General features: G+C 34.9%; 3 protein-coding genes across 3 annotated transcripts; all 3 read right to left on the reverse strand.

The window, feature by feature from the left end:
- Positions 1–979: 979 nt before the first annotated feature.
- Positions 980–6,222, reverse strand: LOC130655892 (transcriptional adapter 3-like). Its single transcript, XM_057458707.1, has 3 exons — positions 5,259–6,222; positions 3,147–3,230; positions 980–2,694 (listed from the first exon to the last, which is right to left on the reverse strand). Exons 1-3 carry the CDS (start codon positions 5,542–5,544, stop codon positions 1,781–1,783), a joined length of 1,284 nt encoding a protein of 427 aa, XP_057314690.1. The 5' UTR covers positions 5,545–6,222; the 3' UTR covers positions 980–1,780.
- A 151-nt stretch (positions 6,223–6,373) lies between these two features.
- LOC130655899 (ER membrane protein complex subunit 3-like) lies at positions 6,374–8,584 on the reverse strand. The gene is made up of 8 exons (XM_057458714.1): positions 8,382–8,584; positions 8,251–8,308; positions 8,031–8,124; positions 7,696–7,800; positions 7,396–7,477; positions 7,090–7,169; positions 6,654–6,742; positions 6,374–6,547 (listed from the first exon to the last, which is right to left on the reverse strand). Exons 1-8 carry the CDS (start codon positions 8,528–8,530, stop codon positions 6,422–6,424), a joined length of 783 nt encoding a protein of 260 aa, XP_057314697.1. The 5' UTR covers positions 8,531–8,584; the 3' UTR covers positions 6,374–6,421.
- Positions 8,585–20,216: 11,632 nt separating this feature from the next.
- On the reverse strand, positions 20,217–22,860 carry LOC130655893 (synaptotagmin-1-like). The gene is made up of 5 exons (XM_057458708.1): positions 22,653–22,860; positions 21,796–21,972; positions 21,192–21,718; positions 20,971–21,097; positions 20,217–20,680 (listed from the first exon to the last, which is right to left on the reverse strand). Exons 1-5 carry the CDS (start codon positions 22,753–22,755, stop codon positions 20,364–20,366), a joined length of 1,251 nt encoding a protein of 416 aa, XP_057314691.1. The 5' UTR covers positions 22,756–22,860; the 3' UTR covers positions 20,217–20,363.
- Between the last annotated feature and the right edge of the window lie 261 nt (positions 22,861–23,121).

A 23,121-nucleotide genomic window follows, 5' to 3' on the forward strand; every position in this document is an offset into this window, starting at 1 on the left:
AGCGTGTTTTTGCATTTTTCAATACATTCTATTACCTTGACATAAAGCAGTACCAATGATTATATAAAAAGCATTGAAAGTTGATCAATAATATAATAGTTGCAACTTTTATATTATTGATTAATTAACAATGGCGTATTTCTACTTGGTCAAAATTTTTACATATTTGTTCTTCGTATTGTGTTTTACGTTTCAATCAATTGGGGCCATAAATTTGTTTCAATAATCTACCCCAATTGGTTTTTATGACGTCGATGTAAACAGGACCGCCCCGATTTTTATCAATTGCGCATGCGCACCAAACTTTATGACAGAAACGTTAACAACATATGATGGTATAAAATCTTTGACAAACTTAAACCACCGCTTCTTATCTTAAATGAAGGTGAAAAAGACCTTGGGGTCGGCTAATGTTTTCTTCCATTTGATTGGTTTCTAAAACTTCCGTTATAACTGCAAATCCTTGACTTTTAACACTTAACTCATCACATACAATTCGGATATATTTGCAATCCTGATCCGCTTTAACAACGCTAAAAATCTCCCAAATACTGTCCCTGAAATCTACAGGAAAGTTACGTTGATCACAACAGGTGACGCCCAAATAAGCTGATCACAGTACGCAGGATCTACCAATTTTTAAACTGAGAAAGGCGCAATAATTATGAGGCATTTCTAAGGTTTTGCGACATAAAAAGGGTAGTCACAGCTTCAGAATTTAAATATTATATTACGAAGAAAAGATATTTTGGGTACCAGTTTTAGGTTATTTCAGGTGGGCCATCATTTTAAAGCCATAAGATATAAATTTATTCCGTGAGTGCAGTTATTCAAACTAGTAAAGGTTATAATTCAAATAAGAAAAATATTTTTTAAAAAATTATTTCTTTCAACTTTTGCAGCCAGTGTGAATTCATCGTTTTGCGCGTAATGACTTCAATAGGTAGGAATAATGGGACGATAAAAAACAATAATATACCAAGAAAAAAGCTTGACAATTTTTTTTTTTTGTAAAGTGACTTTTTCCAATGCGTTAAAACAGTTTGATCATTTCAATGGTGAGAGTAGTGTTCGAAAAATATGCTAAAAGCATCGCAATAAACTAAACAAGCTTTTATTTTTTTGCAGTTTTCGCAACTCATAGAAAATATTATTGATAGATTTTATTTAATAATTGCATGAAGAATTTCAACTTCATATCGCTTTGAAATACACGAAAATTAATATTTTTGCCATGACAACAACACTAAAAAAAGGACTGAACGGAGTATATAACTTATCACAATATCCCTGAATCAGAAAATCTATGAAGTTCCTAGAACGTGATCTTTCTCTGAATGACAGAAGCTCCACAAAAATATAGGCTTTACAATCATTCACTTACAGCAAAAATTGTTCTCGAACAGTGTTTGTGTTGACTTCCCGCTTTTAGTAACCATAGTAGACGTTATTACGTGATATAATTCTGGATTTGGAGTGGAGAAAGTTCTCAGCTTTTAACTGTTGCAAAGTTTACCACCCCAGAAATATGATTGAAGGGTGCTGAAGAAACAGAAAGTATTTGTCTCGTTCATCCCAGTCATTATTTTAAGATGTTTTTAACTGATAAAAACACCAGTCTATGTTAGACTGAATTAGTATAAAAATATCATCAGATAATGGCTAATATTCACGAGAGACTTTCCTTCGCAGATGGTAACAAATATTCGCAGAGGGTACCACTATATTATTTCGCTATTTGTAGTATTTTTGATCGAAATTTAAGCTACAATATGAAAACTTATTTTTCTGTGTCTTTGCTATCTGCAAGTTTCCACAGCGCTTCTCTTTCGCGAATAGCCTTCCATGCTAGTTCTCGGTCTTTTCTTGGAAATCCTTTCTTTCTGGCCTTCGAAGAAGTAAACCGGCGAAATATATCGAGCACTTCGGCGTCTAATACTTTCGCTTTTTGTCGCACTTCTTGTTTCTTCATGGCGAACTTTGCGCGCGCTATTAATTTATTTATCGCGTGTTTGTTATGGGACCGAAGTACTTTTAATTCGCTTTGACATTTGCGCAATTCTGTGAGAATTTCATCTTCTGCATCGAATTCTGCATCGTCCTCAGCGGAAGACTCGATTAAACCCAACGCGAACAGTTCTTCTCTTATGGCAGCCTCAAGCGATTTCGTAGTAGCTGTACCAACGGTCTTTTTAGAGCTCGATTTAACGTCAGTTTTTGGGACGCTATCGACAATAACGTCGTGTAGTTCGGTTTCCGTTACAGGAGCCATAATATTCTCATCAACAAGCGCAGAAACTAACCTCTGCGTAAAAGTACCATAAGTGCAATATTCATCGGAGTCCACTTGCATATTATTAACGTCGATATTCGTAAATTTTGATTCGACAGTATTTACGTTCCCAAGTTGCGATGAGCGTTTTTTATCGAACTTATTTACCTGCTGTTGTTCTTCCACAAAATCTTCTTTCGCCCAAACCTCCGAGTAATGTTTCCCAAGAGGTGGGATTTTAAAATATTCTGTAATATCAGCTTTACTTGTTAGTGAATCCTCCAACGTTTTTATATCTTCAGGTGTAACGTCGCTACAGTAAGGTTCGACATAACCCCAAAATTTGTTCGAAGCATCGTATGTTAGCCGTGGTTTTGTCGTTGTATAAGCATCGGAGTCGTTCGCTTCACCCGTCACTTTACCTGTACGAAAACAGTAGTATGACAGTTACAAATACAGCGAAGATCCAAGGGTAACTTTTGAAAGGACCACAAAATTTATGTACAACGCTTGTATAGTTTAAATGATGGAAAAGTTAACAGGCGCTGAGCAAACGAGTTAGACACAATGCTTTGATCGAACGATATGGTGTAAGAAACTTTACAAAATTAAAACAGAGAGTTTCATGATCTGCGTATCAAGCTGCTGTGACATGTGTGAGACACTTTTAAAAACAAAATTTAGGTGACAAGAAAAAACAAACAATTAAAAACAATGTCCCATGGCAGCTTCATAATAGGCACCGTAATTTTGGATTTACAGCCAGATCGCTAGAAAAAAGCTTTTTATGGAATTATTAAAATTTGCTTCCATTCATTATTTAAGAGGTTTAAGGTAAACAACAAAACCAAGAAGTACTTGTAACATTACCCACCTTTGTTTCTAATTCTTGAACTGCTTGCTTTGGATGGTTCTTCTATTTTTTGTTTCTTCGACGTTCTAACTTCCTCGTTGCCAGCTAAAAAAATGCATGTATGAAAGCACTTTTGGGTTTAGCTTGGATGATGGGTTAATTATACGGATATTTAATTTTTGCCGGCAAAGGCCAAATCTTTAAAATAGCCTGAGGAAAGAGATAGAAACAGCCCAGAGCCTAAACGCGTAAGCCATATAGTTCAGGCCAAGGCATTCACCCGGTCCAAAAACTTTAATTGTTGAGAAACTGATGTAAATGTTTTATTTTTATTTTCAACCAATTTTCATGACCTACAAAACGCCCTATCGAAATCGCAAGACTTATTACCAATTAATTGTGTAGCTCTTGCTGCGTGCTTTGTCACAAAACTCAGCCTTTTTAATTCATGTGGCAATTTCAAAGGCGAACATTTTTTTTCTTAAGGTTGGATGTAACTGGAAATTACAAAAATTTTGCTCCTATTTTCTCTCTCAATTTAACTGTTGTTCGCGCTTGGAATCGCAAAACAAAATATGAAATAGTCGATAAGACCCGTGGAAAAATGTAACAATGGGTAAAAATGGGTAACAATGGATTTGGGGACTTACTCAAATTAGTCCCAGGATGCCCCTAGTTACCCACACTGACGTCACCACCCCGTTTTCAAGTTATTTGGCCTCAAAGTTTTAAGCGCATTGTAATGGCTTCATTAATTGAAATAAAGATATTGGCGTTACAATGTTATTAAAGTTAACTGGGCTGGCTTGCCTGATCTGACCAACCTCAACCCCCATTCATACTAGGTTAAGGAATGCAACATACCTGGTCTATCTCAGTTTACAAGACTTAAAAACTGGTACATTTTATGTGTTTTACCAAAAATTAATTTTTTGTTTCTCTTTGATTACTCCTTTTTTAAATTGTGGAACTCAAAAAGTATATTATAGCTTATATAATAGTGTTTTATACTATTTTATCCGTCTGAAAACATCTCACTGCAAATTTAAGTCATAATCTTTTTTTATTGCACTTTAGATTGACACGAAATGGACTTGAGAAAGCACAAATGGCAATTACAATTCAATTTAACATGATAACTGTATTAGACATTGAAAAGTGATCAAAACATGGGATAATAATATTAGCATATATTGTGATTATCTAACATCCAAGCCACTTAATCTAGTCCTTCCGTTAGCATATATTGCGATTATCTAACATCCAAACCACTTAATCTAGTCCTGCCGTCGTGTACTCTGTTAATCACTATATTTTTAATTTATGTTTAATTTCAAATGATTGTTTTTTTCTTTTCCTTAAAGTGATTGCAGCATCAGGACCAAAAAATTTAGAAGATTTTTATTGGAGTTAAAGGAAGCAAATTTCTATGACAATCTAAAATTTATATATTGTTACTAAAACTAGGATCTCAGCGACATTTCGGCTGACACCAGAATGAATAAAAAATGCTTCTGCCCGTTTTTAATCACGTTATCTTCAGTGAGTTCGCGGAAGAGTACGGAATAGAAAGCAGACGTTCACCTAGCGCCGATTATGTGCTTTATGCTGTGCCTAAATTTGGTCCCGCTTTTTGATGGTTAGGTTTCCGCAATGCTCCAAAACTTGTATGTCACGTTTCAACCTAATTCATTGACCCCTTGACACATGTTTAAAGTTAGAGATACAGCAATGTCTCCTTGTCTGAACTTTCTAGGATATTTTAAGTTGGCGTACTGGCAACTTAAAACTAATTTTTGATTCTCGGCCATCTTGTAATGATCCGAATGTGTCATCAAACAGGATGGTTTTTCTTACAAGTTAGCAGGAAAAGCAGGTAGCTATAATTTAACCTGCTTAAAGTTTAACATATGGTAGAAAAACTCAATGAACAGAAAAATATTAACCTAAATCTAAGCACTTTTAAAATTTATGCGAACGCCCTGCTATGCATAAATGTTTGTACAAATAAATATGTAAATATATTCGGTTCACAATATTTATCAATAATACAATTTTTACATTCACATGTCATTTTCGATCTTAGATCAGAAACTCTGTCAACAATTTCTTAGTAAATAGTAGTCCACATACCTGTACGCGATCTTTTACTGGTCGTGACGTTCGATAAAAATTCCAATTCTGATTCGGTCTTCCCACGGTCTTTTTTGTCACACCATTCAGTCAGAATTTTGACCTCTTCTTCCAAACGTCTCAATCTTATATTAGATGCTCCCTGTAAAGTTTCCAAGTCTGTGTACAGTGCGTGTACTTCATTTGGTACGATGGAATCCACTTTGCGTAATATCTCAGTGTATTTTGGACATTTTTCAGCGTGATTTAAATGATAAAACTCGTGGAATTGTAACGGAATATCCATATTTTTTTACTAAAAATAATTTTTAAACAAAAATACGACTTGTTTGACGTCAGTTAAGATTGCACTCAAACTCCTACATCAATGACGGACGCCAAACTCGATGACGTACGTAAAATGCGACTGAAATAAAAAAATATATGAATAAAAGCCCTTCCATTCATTTACTTATAAAACAAGTCCTAACAAGAAAACTCGTAAAAAACGCCAGTAAAATTAAAAAAGTAAATCCAAGAACGCAAATTTTAATAGAACTAGTCGTTAGCCTGAGAAGAATCCACAAGAAATCGCCCGTCTCGATAAAAGCTATATTGCATTTCTTATTTTCAGCATCTAGATTTCGTGCCGTTACAAACAGACAAACAGACAGACAACGGCTTTTTAATAGGGTATGTTAACAAAAATATATTGCAGCATTTGGAAGAAGTAGAGAAACTAGATTGATCCATGCACTATCATCCGCTGTATTTAAAATTCGACATTCATCACTGCCATAATAATAATCTTAAAATTGAGTTGGCTTGTTTAGATCTTTCTGTTATAGAAAGTTAACTTAACGAAGAAATTTAGAGGAGTCACCGACAAATGGTCCACGTAAAAAATCACTTGTTTGCTTCTCGTACGCAAACAAACTTGCATCTTAAATCGGCAATGTTTTTTTTTATTTTGTGATTACATGCACACAAGCAAATACAATCTACATAAAAAAAAGCCGACAGAAATTTGTCGACATGAATTAAGAATTTTAGTCAGCACCCGGCAAGCATGAACTAGAGAGGTTGACCACATATCACAACGAATACAGGAGTGAATATAAAAACATGAAAGTTCATCCTGAATTGTTTGTTATTGGTACAACTAAAATAGAAAAAAAAGAAAGCTAGGCGTCCTTGTCTTTCAATTCAGCATAAATTTTTAAATTATCTAGGTGTCGCTTCATCAATTCGTCTTCAACATTTTTCAAAGCCCAGTTATGCTCAGCTATCTGTAATGCTTCCCATTCAGCCTAAAATAAGAATCAATCTAGTAAAATATGAAAACAAACAAACAACGAGTAAGAATAGAATAGCAGCACGTTCTAAATATCAAGTGCAAAGAAACTATTAACTTACATCAAAAGCTTTTTTTGGATCCGCTTGAGGTCCCATCATGCCACCCCCAGTAGCCATTTGTTCCTGCATGACACGACCAGAATCAGCAGCTAAAAAGAATAAGTTATACAGAGGTGTTCAACAACGTTTAAATCACTCTCTTCAGAATTTTGGGATGTGTAAAGTCTTAAAATAGCAATTAAAAATATTCATTTTGAATTATTTCGAAGGTATATAACACTATTGGTTAACACCACATATCCTTGAACCACAAACAGAATTAGGTATCAGTGGTACATGCGTTTAGAGAAAAACAAAAATACAAGCAGCTTCAATTACCTTTTTTTTTAAATTGGTCACAATAACAAAATATTTTAGTATAGTATTTTGTTGACACAAATTCAGGTAGTACGTATTTAAGTGTTGAACAGTTAACTATCTTGAGAATACTACATACCATTATCTTGACCTAATATAAGAGAGTACAAACTCCTCAAGCCAAATACATTCAGGAAATACCAAGAAACAGAACTAACCCTAGAGAAATTGATCACATTATGTTATGCATTTCATAAACAAAAAATAGAAAATTTCAAACTCAATCAATGACTGGATGGGCACTTAGTTCAGAAAAATATTATATACTATCCATATCCTCAATTACTGATTCTTTTGAAATATGTATATATAAAAATGGGTTATATAAATATATATAAAAATGGGTTATAAGTTTTAACAAGTAAAACAGATTGAAATGGCTTACCAAGATGCATCGAGACTGGTTAGTTCAATCCCTCTTTGTAACATTGCTTTGAACCTTAATGTCAGTGGAAATGGTACCTTTGCTAAATAAAATCATTAAAAAAACTTTAGCCTGTACACACCTGTAGTATATATTCTTTATATACACTCCCTTATTCGAAAAATATCATTGATACATATCATGACACTCAGAATTTATTTAAGTTAAAAAACTTTGGACTTTATATGCAAACTTGAACTGTGAATTTTTTTTGAGATTCTGTAACTTTTTTGTATTTGATAAACACCAATACACACTAACTGGTAATAAATCCTGAAAACGTCCAATTGATCCAACCACCAATTACTATCATAGGCAATACATTTGTTAAATTTCCTTTCAACATGTCCATCATCATTGTTGGATCTATAAAGTAGTTAACATAAAAACAGAAAAGAAAAACATGTTTGCTTGGGATAGATCTTTTAGAGTTAATAGGCTTGACAACTTGCCTGAACTGAGGTAAGATTTTAAGCCCCACAATTCATAAGGTTTTTGCATCACAAATCAAATGATAAAACAACACATGTAGCAGTATCTATACTCAGTAAGCAACAGATAAAAAATGCTCTTGAAAGTACATGCAGTAAGCTAACCTTGCATGGGGTTCTTTGGAGGAGCTTGTGGTTTTTCAGCTTTTAACACCCCTGTTTCTTCATCATTGAAAAAATTTCTTCTCATAACAAATGACTAAAATAAGGAATTAAAAAAATCATTTAGAATCTTCATAATCAACGATATTTAGTTAATAAAACAAACACATACAGGTATCTAAGTGCTAGACTTTAATCAGGAATCAAAACAAATAAAAAATACCTCTAACGGTATGTACTTCCCATGGTCTCTAAGTAAACGACTACGCATTAAAACGTGGCTAAAAGTAATGTAAATTAATTTTAAGCGGTGTTTTTTATGTGCATCATTTTTTTAATACATCAATGTGTTACCTTTGCTTTAGCTGCTCCACATCAACTTTTTTAGCAGATGTCAACAAAATTGATACATGATGTCGAATAACTCCAATAAGAAATGTGATTAAAACAATGGGAACAATAACCCAGATTCGGATTGCTGGATCCAGTAATAAATCATCCATTTATACGTATATATTTAAAAAATTAACTAAAGCACATTTAAAAACAATATACATTTTCATAATTTCTAACTCACTATAAAAGTTTTGCAAGGAGTAATATACTCCATTCAAAACAACAATATCCTTACTAAATATAGGACATTTGCCACAGCGTGTAACGGCTTATTATTGCCACCAACCTAATATCGCCATCAGAAAGAAAATGTGTGTTCCACGCCAACGCTTTTTTATGGATTGTTCTTTTAGTATAAACAGATGCTTCGATAATCTAACTTCAAGAATCAATTCCATCACAGAGCTCTTTGTTTTCCTGTGGCTTATGATGTATAATAAAAGCAATCAACGTTTAGAAGTTAAAACAAAACATACAAAAACTGGTAGCACTAAAATTTTTAAATTATATCGTTATATATGTTCATACAAGGCAGGTTTGTGTCCTGAAAAGGGTTTTCTTCATGAATTCTTAAGAGAGTGATAATATAAGGACTGACTGGCAATAATAAGATGGCCCAAAAACAGAAGTAAATTTTGATACTTATGTGTAGTGAGACATGACTGAAGAGCCAAAAAACATGGGAAAATAGAACTTTATGAATTCACAACACTTACGCAGTTTGACAGGATAATGGGTAAAAAACTCTGGAAAGGTGATGATAACAACGGCCAGGAAGATTAAAGAAACCATCAACAGTGTAGCACGTAACAAACACATAAACAGCATACGCTCGATACTCTAACCATCTTCGGTTTTCTCTACGTTGTCTTCACAACGAAATAACACCTAAAGATCTTCGACTTACCTGCAGAGTAAAGACTGAAAGAAGTAAGAAAATCTTACAGCGCGCAAGCCGCCAGTTGTTGCAAGAAAGAATCCACCTAAATCATGTAACACGTAACACCCTACATCGCCAAATCCTAGATCTTGACAACACCATCAAATCAAGACTTTCCATCGACCAATATAAACAGGTTAAGAATATTCACGATAGAGTGTATGAAAAAGAAATGAGATCGGTTAAAGACAGACACCTTAAAAAGTTCAACAAAATCAATGACAGATTCAATGATGATACACAAACGGGTATAGACAAGAGCAAATGGATTGTCAATCTCTCCAACAGACAACTCACAACAGAAGAAACAAACCTTCTACAAAAGGAATAAATTTCTGTATGACACCAGCTTCAATTCCAAAGAAAGAAATAGTTGCAAAAGTGGAAGAGGCAATTAAAGATCTACCAAAAGAAGAGGCAGACACAGTAAGAGCTAAAGTAAGCCTCACGCTACAGAAAAGCAAAACACCAAAGGACAATTTGCAAAAATCTGAAAGACTGTCATTGAAGAATCTAAAGAAGGACAAAGGTATCATAATCCTACCGACAGACAAGGGGAGAACAACATGAATACACCTGACTACATCGACAAGTGCAACGAACACATCAACAACGGGCCTTACAAACTTCTTAAGAAAGATCCTACAGAAGTCATCAAACGAGAAGCGAGGAAAATCTTAATGGAGTTAAAGAGAAAAGAATACATCAACAATAAGCAGTATTACCGACTGAAACCTTGTGACAGACCACCACCGTGATTTTACGGACTACCAAAAATTCATAAACAGGGAAATCCAATTCGACCAATAGTCTCTTGCACCGGAACACCGTTATACAACCTATCAAAGTTTGTTGCTTTTATCCTCAACAAATTTACAGCAAGTGACCACAGCAAAAACTCAAAAGAATTTTCGGAATACATGAGAGGAATAAAGATAGCAGACAATGGTATCATTTGATGTCACATCACTCTACACAAATGTTCCCATAAAAGACACCCTAAACATCATTAAAGACCTTATCGAAAACGATGCTGCATTCGGTGAAAAGACGAACATTCCAGTACCGGATTTTCTGTGTTTATTCGAACTTGTTCTAACCAAAACATGGTATCTGTTTAACAGGAACTTCTACACTAAAACAGACGGAGTTGCTATGGGAGGCCCTGCATCATCAGTAGTCGCAGAAATATACATGCAAGCACACGAGACAACAGCATTAGTCACATCAGACATACGTGCAAAGGTTTGGAAAAGATTTGTTGACGACGTATTTGCCATAATCAAAAGATCTCATCTAGAAGAGTTCCATGAACACATCAACGGCCTACATCGACAAATCAAATTCACTGTTGAGCTTGAACACGATGGAAGTATCGCTTTCCTGGACACTTTGGTCAAACGCAGGAATGGTTCCATTTCAGTTTCAGTGTATCGTAAACCAACACACACTGACCAGTACCTTAACTTCGAATCAAACCATCAGAAATCTTGCAAAGAAAGTGTCATATCTTCATTACTGAAACGTGCCAACAGCGTAGTCAGTGACAAACAGGAGAGGAAAGAAGAAATTCGACGTGTAAGAAATGCATTAATCGCAAATGGATACAGTCATAAAGTCATCACGCAAGTAGAAAATAAAATGAAGCGAAGATGCAACGGAGACAACAAGGAAACATCAGAGGAATTTATCACATCAGCATTCCTACCCTTTGTACCAGGTACTAGCAAGATCCTTCGTCGAGTTTTAAGGCAACACAAGATCAAATGCATTCTTAATTCTAAAGACACCCTAAGAAGCACCTTGTCTAAACCAAACGACAAAATAAACCTGGAAGAACAATGCAATGTTGTTTACGAAATCCTGTGTAAAGATTGTGATGCAGTGTACATAGGCGAAACAAAAAGAAAGTTTAAGCGACGAGTACAAGAACATATGCGCGCAGTGAAAAATGGAGATGTGAAGAAAAAAGAAATTGCGGACCACAGCTGGAGCAGAAGTCATCAGTTTAATTGGGATGAGAAGAAAATCATTGACAGAGAATCCAGAACAGCGGACAGGAAGATTAAAGAAACCATCAACAGACAAACCGAAATAATATCTTCAATAAAGATGATGATATTAGGGTGGTATAAATACGCTATAATTTCGCCACCAATAAATTTATTTCCAGGTTTATTTGATCGAAAAAAAAAGTATATAGTTGAGAAAATTGTTTCAGTTAAGTAGTTTAGCTAAAATGTGCCCTAAAGATAGCTAGCTACCTTCATGATGCAAAGGATACACTGAAAAGACTTTGCTTTACCTAGCTTTGTTTAGCAAATTTTTGCAAAACAGGATGTTTAAAAGTTTCAGTTAATTAAGGAATGATATATTTAAAAGTAACAGAAATTCAAAACTATCACTTCAAACTTTGCTGTGAATGACTTTCATTGTCACACGTGTTGTTTATGAAAACAACAGGCAAAATAATGCAGGCGGTAAGCTGTGGTCCATTCCATTACAAAAATATTTTTAGGTAGAGGTATCATTAGGTAGAGGTGCTATGTAAAACGCACGTGCAAAGGATGGTTTTAAATTGTGAACCCCAAACACAATGATCGAGCGTCTACTGGCATAGCAACTCTCTCAATCTTAACTTCCTTTTCTACATGTCCGAAATAATATACATGACTATATATACTGTCATTTTTATATTTGTTTATTTTTCAGGTCATGACAAGCAAATATGCAAAAATATGCCTTGCTTTCATATTAAAAAAAATCTTTATCCATGTGGCTTAAATGTGTATTCCGCCTCTAAGTGCAGTTTTGCAGACTGCAGTTGAAAAACCGCATGGCTAATTTCTTGTGTAAGACCTGGTTACCAACTATAAAGAGGTCAGGCAAAAGAGATTTAATTCAAAAGAGATGTCTACGTAGTTCTTTTAACTAAGTCAGGAGTCGGTGAATTAGCTAGGATGGTCAGGTTGGCTATGAATAGGCTTGCTCGTGGATTAAAAGGATCAGCACACAATTCTGGTCCAACGATGGAAATCTATTGGATGTTTTGTCTCCAAAAATTATTTTGAGGGCTGCCATCGCACACCACAAAATGGATTTTTAGGTTGATTTTGAAAACTCAATATTTATTTTTCAGGCGTGCGATTTATCACACACTTAAAACGATTTAGGAGTGTGCCAAGGCGTGCGCGTGCGATAGCACGCCTCCCCTGTAAAAGCCTGCATTTGATTATAATATAGCTGGCATGTAGTTAAGATATAGATCATATATTAGTTAAAAGATGTTAGTAGCCACAGTATAAAAATTTTTTTCTTTTTCCAAGGTCTGCATTTTTTTGCCTGTAGATTTTTCTGATTTTTTCCGCACATGCACAAGAGTCCTGTAAAAACCACCACTTATAGGAGGGTGCCAATAAGCTGCGAACGCCCACATACACAAGAGCGAGTTTGGGTGACTTTTTGAATTAAATTGTCAGTTGTCCTCCAAAGCCGCCCACACTTTCCCCAACTTGCCAGAGTATTCCTGAAATGCAATTCCTTGTAACATACTATGCAGACAATACAGTACAATCCAGATGTAAGCGTACTCATACGCTCAAGTTTCACACCAAATGTGTTTTTCTTTTTCTTTTTTTGGGCATTGTTTGGGTCTATGCAGGTTTGTTGCAGGTTTTTTCGAGTGAATACTTGAATTTTGTTTAAAATGTCAAACTCACTTTTAAATTTTTAAATTTAAAAATATTATATACCACTTGTGTTTAGTCATTGTCATTGAATAATATAGATATTATTATGTCATGAACAAGCCAGTTTACATTTCGTTTTTTCTTTTAGCTTAGAATAAATTCACTTGTTCATGACATGATAATATCTAGCTATATTATGCAATAGATTATTTTTTTATTGTTAGAAAATTTTTACAGAAATTTTTCAAACAAAGCCTTAACATTGGCAGCAATAGGCTAACCAGAGACAGCAGCAGCAGAGAGGTTTCGAACATTCTAGTGGTATATATGCAAAAGTATGCAAACACTAGCTAGGTGAAGCGAAGTCTTTTTCAGTCTATCTTTCGCATAAATATATCGTTGTAACCATGGTAAAACTAAATGGGAGGTAAAATAAAAAATGAGAGATTTTCTCACATCAAATTTGTTACCTACAGCCAGGAGCCATTATGAATATCGAAGCAACCCCGGGCCGCGACAAGAAAGGGTCGCAAACTGGTTATTTCCACCCCAATTCGGCGCTTTAATGGGGGTGAGTCCATGTTACCATAGCCCTGGGGGGTTAACCCAAGCCATGATAGGGAAATTTGGGGAGATGGCACATTGTGTGAGCCGGGTTAAGTAAAGCTAGCCGTACCTAACAGCCGCACCTTAGCCGTACCTTAGCCGTACTTAAGAAAATTCGTAATTAGCAGCTCTGTGTAAGACCACTCGCTTCTAAGCTTAAAATTAGTAGTTAATGTATATCAAAGTTAAATTGTCTAACTTTTATTTCGTCTTTTAGGTGAATATCTATGCCGATAAAAATGATGCAAAATGGAGCACTCCATCGTTGAGCCCCAGTAACCCCCAGGGAATCCTCAATGATGAAATACCGATAATAATATATCTTACATGTGTTATAATTTTTATAAAATGATTTTAATACAAATACAAAAGAGATTTTTAAAATTGAATGTATGAAAAACATTAGTAAAGTAAGATTGAACATTATTACGCTGCGGACAATATTAGAGCTAGCGCTAAAAGTGACTACAGCTGGCTAAATTTAAATACGGTTGCCAAAATAAGGTACGGCTAGATAATATTAAGGTACGGCTGGGTCCTATCATATAAGAAACAACTTCAAAAGCTAAAAACGTTCAATAAAAACGAAATTAAGTTAGGTACGGCTAGCTAAAATAAGGTACGGCTGGACCATATTAAGGTAAGGCTGGATTTTATTATATAAGAAACAACTTCAAATGCTAAAAAAAATTAATATAAACGAAAAACAATAAGTACGTAGAAGAAGTAGAGTTTACTGGAAAGTAAAGTGCGGGCGAGGTTAAGAAAAAAATTGTATGCAATATGCTCTACTAGGTTGGCTCCACATTGTTTTCTGCACAGGAAAATAAAAAAATGCTACTTTGAAAGTGATGCGGTAAATCTTCTGTCTAACTGAGGTATAGACAGTGAATGTCTGAATAAGGAGTAGAATTAACGTTTTCGCCAGTTGAAGGACACACGCGTTTTTATTCGTTGGATGTTATAGTTAATGGAAGAGATGTAAACTTTTTATATAAAACAAAAGAACTTTTAAAAAATTTTAATATTCGTTGTTGTTTATGAGTGCACGTTATTTTAATGATGGAAAACGATAAGAAAAAGGAAGAACCTAATAAAGCCGCGAAACAATGTGTGAGTAAAGGTTTTTGATTTTTAATTTTGATTGTGTTAACTGTGTCCCGATTTAATTCAGCATATACACTTTTTATAAAAACAATTTTTTATAAGAACAATAAGGTTAAAAATTATTGACAAATAAGAACGAAATAACAACTATACTCAAGGGCAAAATTTTACTGATTTTTCTAAAAACAACAACAAACATAAAGAAATATTTCTTGACAGAATTATATATTTGCATAACTTGTTTTCCATTTTCTTTTCCACTTTTTATGATTGTGATGAATAAAGGAACCATTGTGGCTTCTTCAGTTCTTGTATCGCGACTATATGCACTGAATTTAAACCCAAGTACCGGAGTTTTCAACAGTTATGAGCCATTGCTGATGTGTGCATTTTTGTTTTATCCACAATTATAATCAGAGGACTGTATAATAAGAAGACGAGGTTTCGAGGGTATCAACCAAAGAGAACAACCACGTTCAACAAGAAGTAAAATCTAAATAAACTCTTCAAAAATATAAACAGAAAAATATATACAAAAGTGAGCGCACGTGTAAAGGTCACGTGTTCAAGTCACATGGTCAATTCAACAATTTTCAAGAATGAATCGGGGTATCTGTTATCCGAGGATGGATCTTTGCAGGATTTACAAAAACCTTCTCCAATTGTTGGAAACAATGTTGTGATACTAAAGGGCATCTCGAAGAATAGAGGTAATTCGACATATAAAATTTTAATTTTACTAACACGTAGGTTGTTTCTTGATATTTACGTTTAGGGAAAAAATTGTCATGAATTTTGTTTTGATTCGCGACAATATCTGACGTAAAAATTTCTTTACTTCAGGTATTTTGTAAATGGTAAATTTAATTTAAAGACATGGCTCTACAAGTCTAAATTTCTCAGAGAGTAAACATGCATATTTTCACATTGTTTTATTAATTTGTTTTTACTTTTTGTTAAAAAAGCATCAAAATTAATTTTAGGAAATTGTACGGATGCAAAAGTAGAATTATTTATGGAAACGAGTGAGGAGTTAGATGAAGGTGCAGTGGAAGCTTGTATAAATGTAATAGGTTTATGTCTGGAAGATTTTCCCGGAATAATTAAAAACGAGCATCTAAAAGATTTATATATTGCGCTATATGGAGACACAGTAACGCCACAACTGGTACCTTTTCTTATAAAGAGAATATGCTGGCATCGTGGGTTATGTTGCTGCGTTCTTGCTTTTAATTCACCAACTGATTTTGATAACCAGAGCTTAGAATCGATGTTGGCGAAGACAGCAATAAAAGATAAGAAAAGCTTAAGGACTGACTTGGTGTTCCTTGTACTTCCATATGGTATTCTTTTAATTGATATCAACGAAGTCAAAATTTACAATATTGGCAATGAAACGTTTTTGCATTCAAGTTAGTTTTATTGTTACTTCACTGCTATTTTGTAGCGTTTTTAAACTTTTTAAATGTAATGAGGTTATAAGGCTAAAAGTGTTCTTGAAGCGTTCTTTAAAGTCAGGAAACAGGTAACACAGGTTCTTTGATTTTTGTGACAAATGTTCTTACCTACTAAGATACTGTTCTTAACTTGTTCTAAATTTTAACCTAGAAATGCATTATGTTGTTTTACGGCTTTACATGCGTACACGTTCGTTCTAGTAAAATGATTTAAAGCAGTAGGAGATGTTTTTTGAAAAGCATAAATATAATTTCTTCTTATTTTCTATTTCAGGTGTGACATTTGTATTTACAAAGGACAGGGATCTATCCAAAAAGATACATTTCTATTGTTAAATTGAAAAAATCGGGAAATGAAACATCTCAATCTCATCAAGCACATGCTATTTGTTGCGAAGTACTATTCGGTCTTCTGAACAAGAGAATCATCTTGACTTATCCATATAAGTTTCGGCAATTGCTTTTGGTAGCTCAATGTTTGATTGCAATCGATTTGGAGAATACGGATGGTTGTTTACGACAGATTAAAGCCTTTTTAGAGTCCCGTTTCTCATATTTAAAGCTGATCACGCTGGACAGCCATCCCAGCTCGCATTTTTCGTGCCTTGTTGCATCAGACGAAACACTTTTTGTAAAGGAGATTGCAACAAACAAAGTAGTTAAAGACATGCAACGTCTTTTTCAAAATGATATTTCATATCAACTTTCTGAAAATATATGTAAGCATGTTTTGAAATTTATTTGTTTTGAAGCGTCCTTTATACGTACTTACTTTTGTGCAACAGTCAATGATGAAACCTTCGATAAAAGCATCGCCACTATGATCAGAAGTCGACAATATCAAAGTAATATGGAGAGAATGTCATTAGCAGCGTCAAGGAAGGAAGCCCTGGCCAAGTTCTTACCCAGTATTTTTTTGAATTGTTTGGCAATTGAGTTAAGAGTCACACTGACTGACTTTAAACAGAACTGGCCTGTATCTATCCCAGCTACCTCTAAATCACTCTTTACGACCTTTGATTTTATCGACATCTTTCTTTTACAGTTGTTAGCGTTTCGATATATTACATCAAGATCGGATAGATCTGTTACAGATTTGGTCCTAGAAATGGAAACGTTAGAGAATGTAAGCAATCAATCTGACACTGATAGTGATATTTATTAAAATATAATTATATATTATCGTGTTCGTATTTGTTAAAACATTTTGTTTCTTAGGTAATATTTTTTATATTTTCAGCTATACAATTTATTTTACTTTAAATAGATGTGCAGCCGTACTTTAATTTTGATCAATGGTAGCCGTACCTAACCTAATTTCGTTTTTATGGAACATTTGTAGCATTTGAAGATGTTTCTTATACGATAGGACCCAGCCGTACCTTAATATTTTCCAGCCGTACCTTATTTTAGCTAGCCGTACCTAACCTAATTTCGTTTTTATGGAACATTTGTAGCATTTGAAGATGTTTCTTATACGATAGGACCCAGCCGTACCTTAATATTTTCCAGCCGTACCTTATTTTAGCTAGCCGTACCTAACCTAATTTCGTTTTTATGGAACAATTTTAGCATTTGAAGATGTTTCTTATACGATAGGACCTAGCCGTACCTTAATATGGTCCAGCCGTACCTTATTTTAGCTAGCCGTACCTAACCTAATTTCGTTTTTATGGAACATTTGTAGCATTTGAAGATGTTTCTTATACGATAGGACCCAGCCGTACCTTAATATTTTCCAGCCGTACCTTATTTTAGCTAGCCGTACCTAACCTAATTTCGTTTTTATGGAACATTTGTAGCATTTGAAGATGTTTCTTATACGATAGGACCTAGCCGTACCTTAATATGGTCCAGCCGTACCTTATTTTAGCTAGCCGTACCTAACCTAATTTCGTTTTTATGGAACAATTTTAGCATTTGAAGATGTTTCTTATACGATAGGACCTAGCCGTACCTTAATATGGTCCAGCCGTACCTTATTTTAGCTAGCCGTACCTAACCTAATTTCGTTTTTATGGAACATTTGTAGCATTTGAAGATGTTTCTTATACGATAGGACCCAGCCGTACCTTAATATTTTCCAGCCGTACCTTATTTTAGCTAGCCGTACTTAACTTAATTTCGTTTTTATTGTACATATTTTAGCCTTTAAAGTTGTTTCTTATATGATAGGACCCAACCGTAAAATATATGTTGTCTTATAATTTTCATATTTTTCCTCTCTTTTCCTTACCTATCCCCTTTATTTTACTTTACTTGAGTCGCATTGAAGTTCACCGCTCGTACTAACCACCTTTTTATTGCCAGCTGTACTTAATTTGTCGATTTGGGAATCACCTTCCCGCGCTCTCCCCCGTTTGGTTTCTATAAGAGCAAGATGTTTCGTTAACATTTTTCGTATTTTGCGGGTTCATTGGCGATTGAGAAACAGAAATTCAGTGACACAACAAATTTACCACTACGATTAGCTCAGTTTTTTCCATTAAAATACATTACCTCACCTTAAAAAGAAAAGTGTAGTTACGTACGGCTAAGGTAGGGCTTAGGTAAGGCTGTTAGGTACGGCTAGCTTTACCTAAGCTGTGAGCCGTTGGATGTTGCAGGGAGTTGTCTAGTAGAGCGCGGACCCTAATTGAATCTGCCTAGCGCAAAATAAACATTAAATTACTCAAGAACCTCCATCGAAGCCATCTCTTTCCTGGAAGTATTAGACAGGGTATATTCCTCGATATTTGTGAGGTTAGCCATGCAATATATATATGCACATCTATCTATCTAATTCGGAACATGTAACCATAGTCAATAAAAAATTAATAGTTAACACATCATCTATGATACAATTCACCCTCTGTGGGCCTTTTAACCTTTTTATCGGGCTCTACGAAACGATACAAAGTGGTTGGGGAGGGGGCAGTTTTGCTAAATAGTGTAAATGATAAGTTGGAAAATGACCATAATAACACGTATACCGGCATTTGCCCCATCCTAGTTCCCAGGGTTTGTCGATGCCTATTGTCAAAGCCGCTAGCGCTTATTTGACGGCTAAAAATCTTAGAAAGGAAAGAACCCCTGGGCACAAGGTTGTTTAAAAACTGTGTCGTAATTGTTTACTTGAACGTTGGGTCATTCGTCTTAGGTGTCTTTACCAAAAATTGGTTGTTTCATGTTCCATGCGCCAAGAGAGATATTGTCTGAATATTGAAAATATCTTACCCACGAAAGAAACAGAAACGTTAATCACATTTTTTCTCTTTTTTTATGGTCTCAGAGAGTTATGGTAACCCTCTGTATTATGTTTATTCAAAGGGGGAGCATTATGGAAAAGTTTGGTAAATCAACCTCGTCCCCAGAGCACTTTTTCTCTTTTTGACAACCCAGGACGGCGAGAACAGCTCTAGGTCTGTGTTATGGACGCGTATTCAAAATAATTGAAGATGATTGTTATTGATTAAACGTTAATGGCCAGCGCGTCTTCGCTCATATAAAAAAAGACAAAAAACTCCCGAGAATGAGAATGTTGCCCACATTGGGCTACATTCTCATTTCCAGGATTTTTAGCGAGATTTTGTTTGTTTTCTGATATCACCTTATCACCTGCTCGCCATATTTGGTTGAGAATCATCGTGAATTGAATCTATCATTTTATTAAACATGAATAAGGGACTTCATTTGGACCTTTATATTATTTGGTAAATTTTGTTTTCTTTTTCATGAAAAGGTTTACAAGCAACTAACGAACAAATAATGATGGAGTAAAACTATCATCGATGATGTAACTATCATCGATGGTGTAACTATCACGTGATATCCGAACAGTCTGAATATCAAGAATTATTACGAATTGGAACATTTTTAAAGTGTTTGAAAAGTTTTAAATAAAGTCTTTGACTTGTAAATGCATTTGTAACATCTTTGTTCCCAGCACACTGTTTACCTTAAATGGAACTCTCGGCAACAAAAAATAGAAGAGAAAAAGAACTTGAGGAACACATTCAAAAACCTTCAATTGATTTTGTTATTAAAATAAATACAATACTTTGGCAACAAAAAAGATCAGCATTTAACACATAAAGTACATGTTTCCATCATAGTTAATACGATGTTATAAAAAATGCAATCGAATTTCATGTAAGTTTGTTTACGAAGCTTCATTAAGTGAATGCCACTGAGCCACGGGTTTCCTTGGTGACGTCAACATTGCTTCCCAATGTTTTCTTCCCAGGTTGTTGTCGGATTCTGGACCAACGATTATTTTGCCCAACATTTTCGGTTGTGATTCGTTTTGACCGTATGTCATAACGGAAACAATGATATCAGTATCTTTAATTCTTTCCAATGGTGTATGGAACACGAATGCTTCGTTATAAACAGGTGCAGTAGATCTGCGCACGCTGGAAGTTTGTACTGTTTTCATTGTTTTACCGGCAACGAGAAGGGAAACTCTTAGATAGGTTGCTAAAATATAAAGCATATAGTTGTACAATGCATGCAAGACATATAAAACGTTGCTAGCGAGGGGAGAATTTTTTTACACAATCAGTACCTTTACCAGTGCTTAAATCTTATTCTACAGTGGATTGTTTGGGCCAAAAAAATTAAAAGGATTTAATTAGAAAAGGAAGGATAAAGCTTGTGAGCATTCTGGATTTTAAAGGGAGGAGACCCAACTGTCAACATTTTCCTTATACGTTCTTCCCAGATATTTAGCCAACAAAACTTTGCGACGTCTAAAATGCAACACATACCAAGAGGTGTTTCTTTGGCGTCGTGAATGTTTCTTCCTTTTAAAGCAACAAATGTTAGTCGACCAGAAGTTGGCATGTAGCACAACGAGAACAAAACTTCACCACGCGGTGTTTCACTGGGAGCAACCTAACAAATAAAGATATTAACTTTAAGTCAATTTTTACGTCCACGTGACGTCATTGCTCAAACAAACGTGAATCCACTAAACAATCTCACTCACCGCATTGTTGTCAGGACTACGGTATGTTTCGTTCATTTTTACAGGTAACACACTTGCTGGTTGTTCTACATCTTCACCTTCCTCTGTTGACAAGTCGTACCCAAACTCCTTGACAAGTCTATGTTGCGAGAACCTGTCGCATGCATATATGGCAATTTTTAATTGTCTGGATGGTAATTCACTTTGTACAACGTCAAACTCTGACGCCTCCTCAAAATAATTTTCTTCTGCAACTGGACGAAGCTCTGATTCGTAAAACGCACTTTTCTCTGGCAGTAGAGACACGACCATGTAGACATAAGCGTTTTGTGTGAGCTGTTCATTTACTTCTGAGAGAACGACACGTCGAACGTTCACCTGCAGTCGCTTCCTGTTTACATAATAACTTGATGATAAATCCACATCAGTAACGCGTAGTTTACGAATCTCTTCTTCGTCGAAAATGTCCTTTTCCATCGTCGTAAAGTTTGAAGAAACTTTCGGTTTTTCAGACATTTGTGGAAGAGCAGGAGAGCCATTGACGGAGCCTAAAAAATTATAATGTTTTATTAAAACATTTTAATTGGAAATCGTCAACTCGCGAGTGAAGGAAGGAAGAATTTACCGTTAATAGCATCTTCATCACATGCTAGATCTGCTTTTTCACTCTTTTCTAACGGTTCATATCCTCGTTTTCTTTTCGAAAACATCCACAAACATAATGTACAGCCACATGTTACGATGGCAACGATGAAGAGAAAAATGGACACCACCAAAATCACGTGTTTCGCATGATCTGAAACTGCATAATAAAAATAATTAAAAAATCAGAGCTTAGCAATATAATGTAAACTGGGAGATCAAGACTACTAGTAAAGATGGATTTACACTTCAAATTTCTCTCTAATAAAACAAAAATACTGCAGTTTGATTTATTTTTGAGTTGAAATTCGATCAACAAATATATTTGTCACCTTATAAACAACAAACAAACAAACAAACAAGCAAACAAACAAAAAGGCTCGATTTGCTAAAAATCTGCAACAATTTAGTAAAGAGCAGGGCTGACAAAAACGGGGCGAAAGGATTGACCTTTTCTTTTTTTGCAGAGATAGCTTAGTAAGCTACAAAGACAGCCTTTTCTTTCCAAGACAGTAACATTCTAATACTTAAAATTGGAGGGTTAAAATTTTAAAACATTTCTAGGGCAGCCTCAACTAGACTGGCTGCTTTGTCATTATACCGCTCCCTCCACTCTCAAATCCAATATGTCAACCCTGAAAAATATATCCAGACATAAAAATCATCTTTTATAAACATAAAACATGCGATATATTTCTAAGAAAATAACACAAGAGAGAATTTTTTTTGATGTGTATAGGTAGCACTAAGTACCGCGGGCTAACTTGCTATAAACAAAAACAAAAACAACTTCAATGTTTACAGCACGTGACAAAAATAACATCAAAATATCTTCCATACTTTTGATCGCGGGTGCAATTTCTTCTGGTTCATATTTTAAGTCAAGAAATATCAGGAGGTCATCTTGCGAGATGTGAAACGCTGCAGCTGCTTGTTTCGACATGGTTAATATTCACCCTGTTTCACAGCATTTAATTTTTCGGTTTATACTCAGATGACTCTGCTTACCATAATGTTTACGCTTCGTTGCTCTCATCTCCAACGAAAAATTACACTAATTAATAGTTTTATTGAGAACGATGGAGAGTGAACAAAAAATTAGAATGGAAGATTATAAGTTCAATTACGATTGTAATTGAAATAATAGGGCGGACAAAGCTGCATCATCATAAAAATATGAGCTCTCAGATTAACTTTATATTGCGAAGTTGTTTCAACTATTTGAGCAGAGGTATAGCAAGCTTTGTTTCGCTCTCTTTATTTTATGACGTCGAAAGGAGTTTCTTCTGCGTGTTGTAGGTATTTGAGC

This window comes from Hydractinia symbiolongicarpus, chromosome 8 (genome assembly GCF_029227915.1).
Source record: "Hydractinia symbiolongicarpus strain clone_291-10 chromosome 8, HSymV2.1, whole genome shotgun sequence".
In the NCBI taxonomy this organism is placed as follows: Eukaryota; Metazoa; Cnidaria; class Hydrozoa; order Anthoathecata; family Hydractiniidae; genus Hydractinia; species Hydractinia symbiolongicarpus.

Excerpts from the sequence above, each read along its gene's own strand:
- LOC130655899 (XM_057458714.1), bottom strand. The coding sequence starts at position 8,530 with ATGGATGATTTATTACTGGATCCAGCAATCCGAATCTGGGTTATTGTT. Across the intron at positions 8,309-8,381 it reads GTGGAGCAGCTAAAGCAAAG|CCACGTTTTAATGCGTAGTC; the intron begins GTAACACATTGA and ends CATTACTTTTAG. Across the intron at positions 6,548-6,653 it reads ATCCAAAAAAAGCTTTTGAT|GCTGAATGGGAAGCATTACA; the intron begins GTAAGTTAATAG and ends TTCTTATTTTAG.
- LOC130655893 (XM_057458708.1), bottom strand. The coding sequence starts at position 22,755 with ATGTCGAAACAAGCAGCTGCAGCGTTTCACATCTCGCAAGATGACCTC. Across the intron at positions 21,973-22,652 it reads AATTGCACCCGCGATCAAAA|TTTCAGATCATGCGAAACAC; the intron begins GTATGGAAGATA and ends TTTATTATGCAG. Across the intron at positions 21,719-21,795 it reads TGATGAAGATGCTATTAACG|GCTCCGTCAATGGCTCTCCT; the intron begins GTAAATTCTTCC and ends ATAATTTTTTAG.
- LOC130655892 (XM_057458707.1), bottom strand. The coding sequence starts at position 5,544 with ATGGATATTCCGTTACAATTCCACGAGTTTTATCATTTAAATCACGCT. Across the intron at positions 3,231-5,258 it reads CAGTAAAAGATCGCGTACAG|CTGGCAACGAGGAAGTTAGA; the intron begins GTATGTGGACTA and ends GCATTTTTTTAG. Across the intron at positions 2,695-3,146 it reads TTCAAGAATTAGAAACAAAG|GTAAAGTGACGGGTGAAGCG; the intron begins GTGGGTAATGTT and ends GTTTTCGTACAG.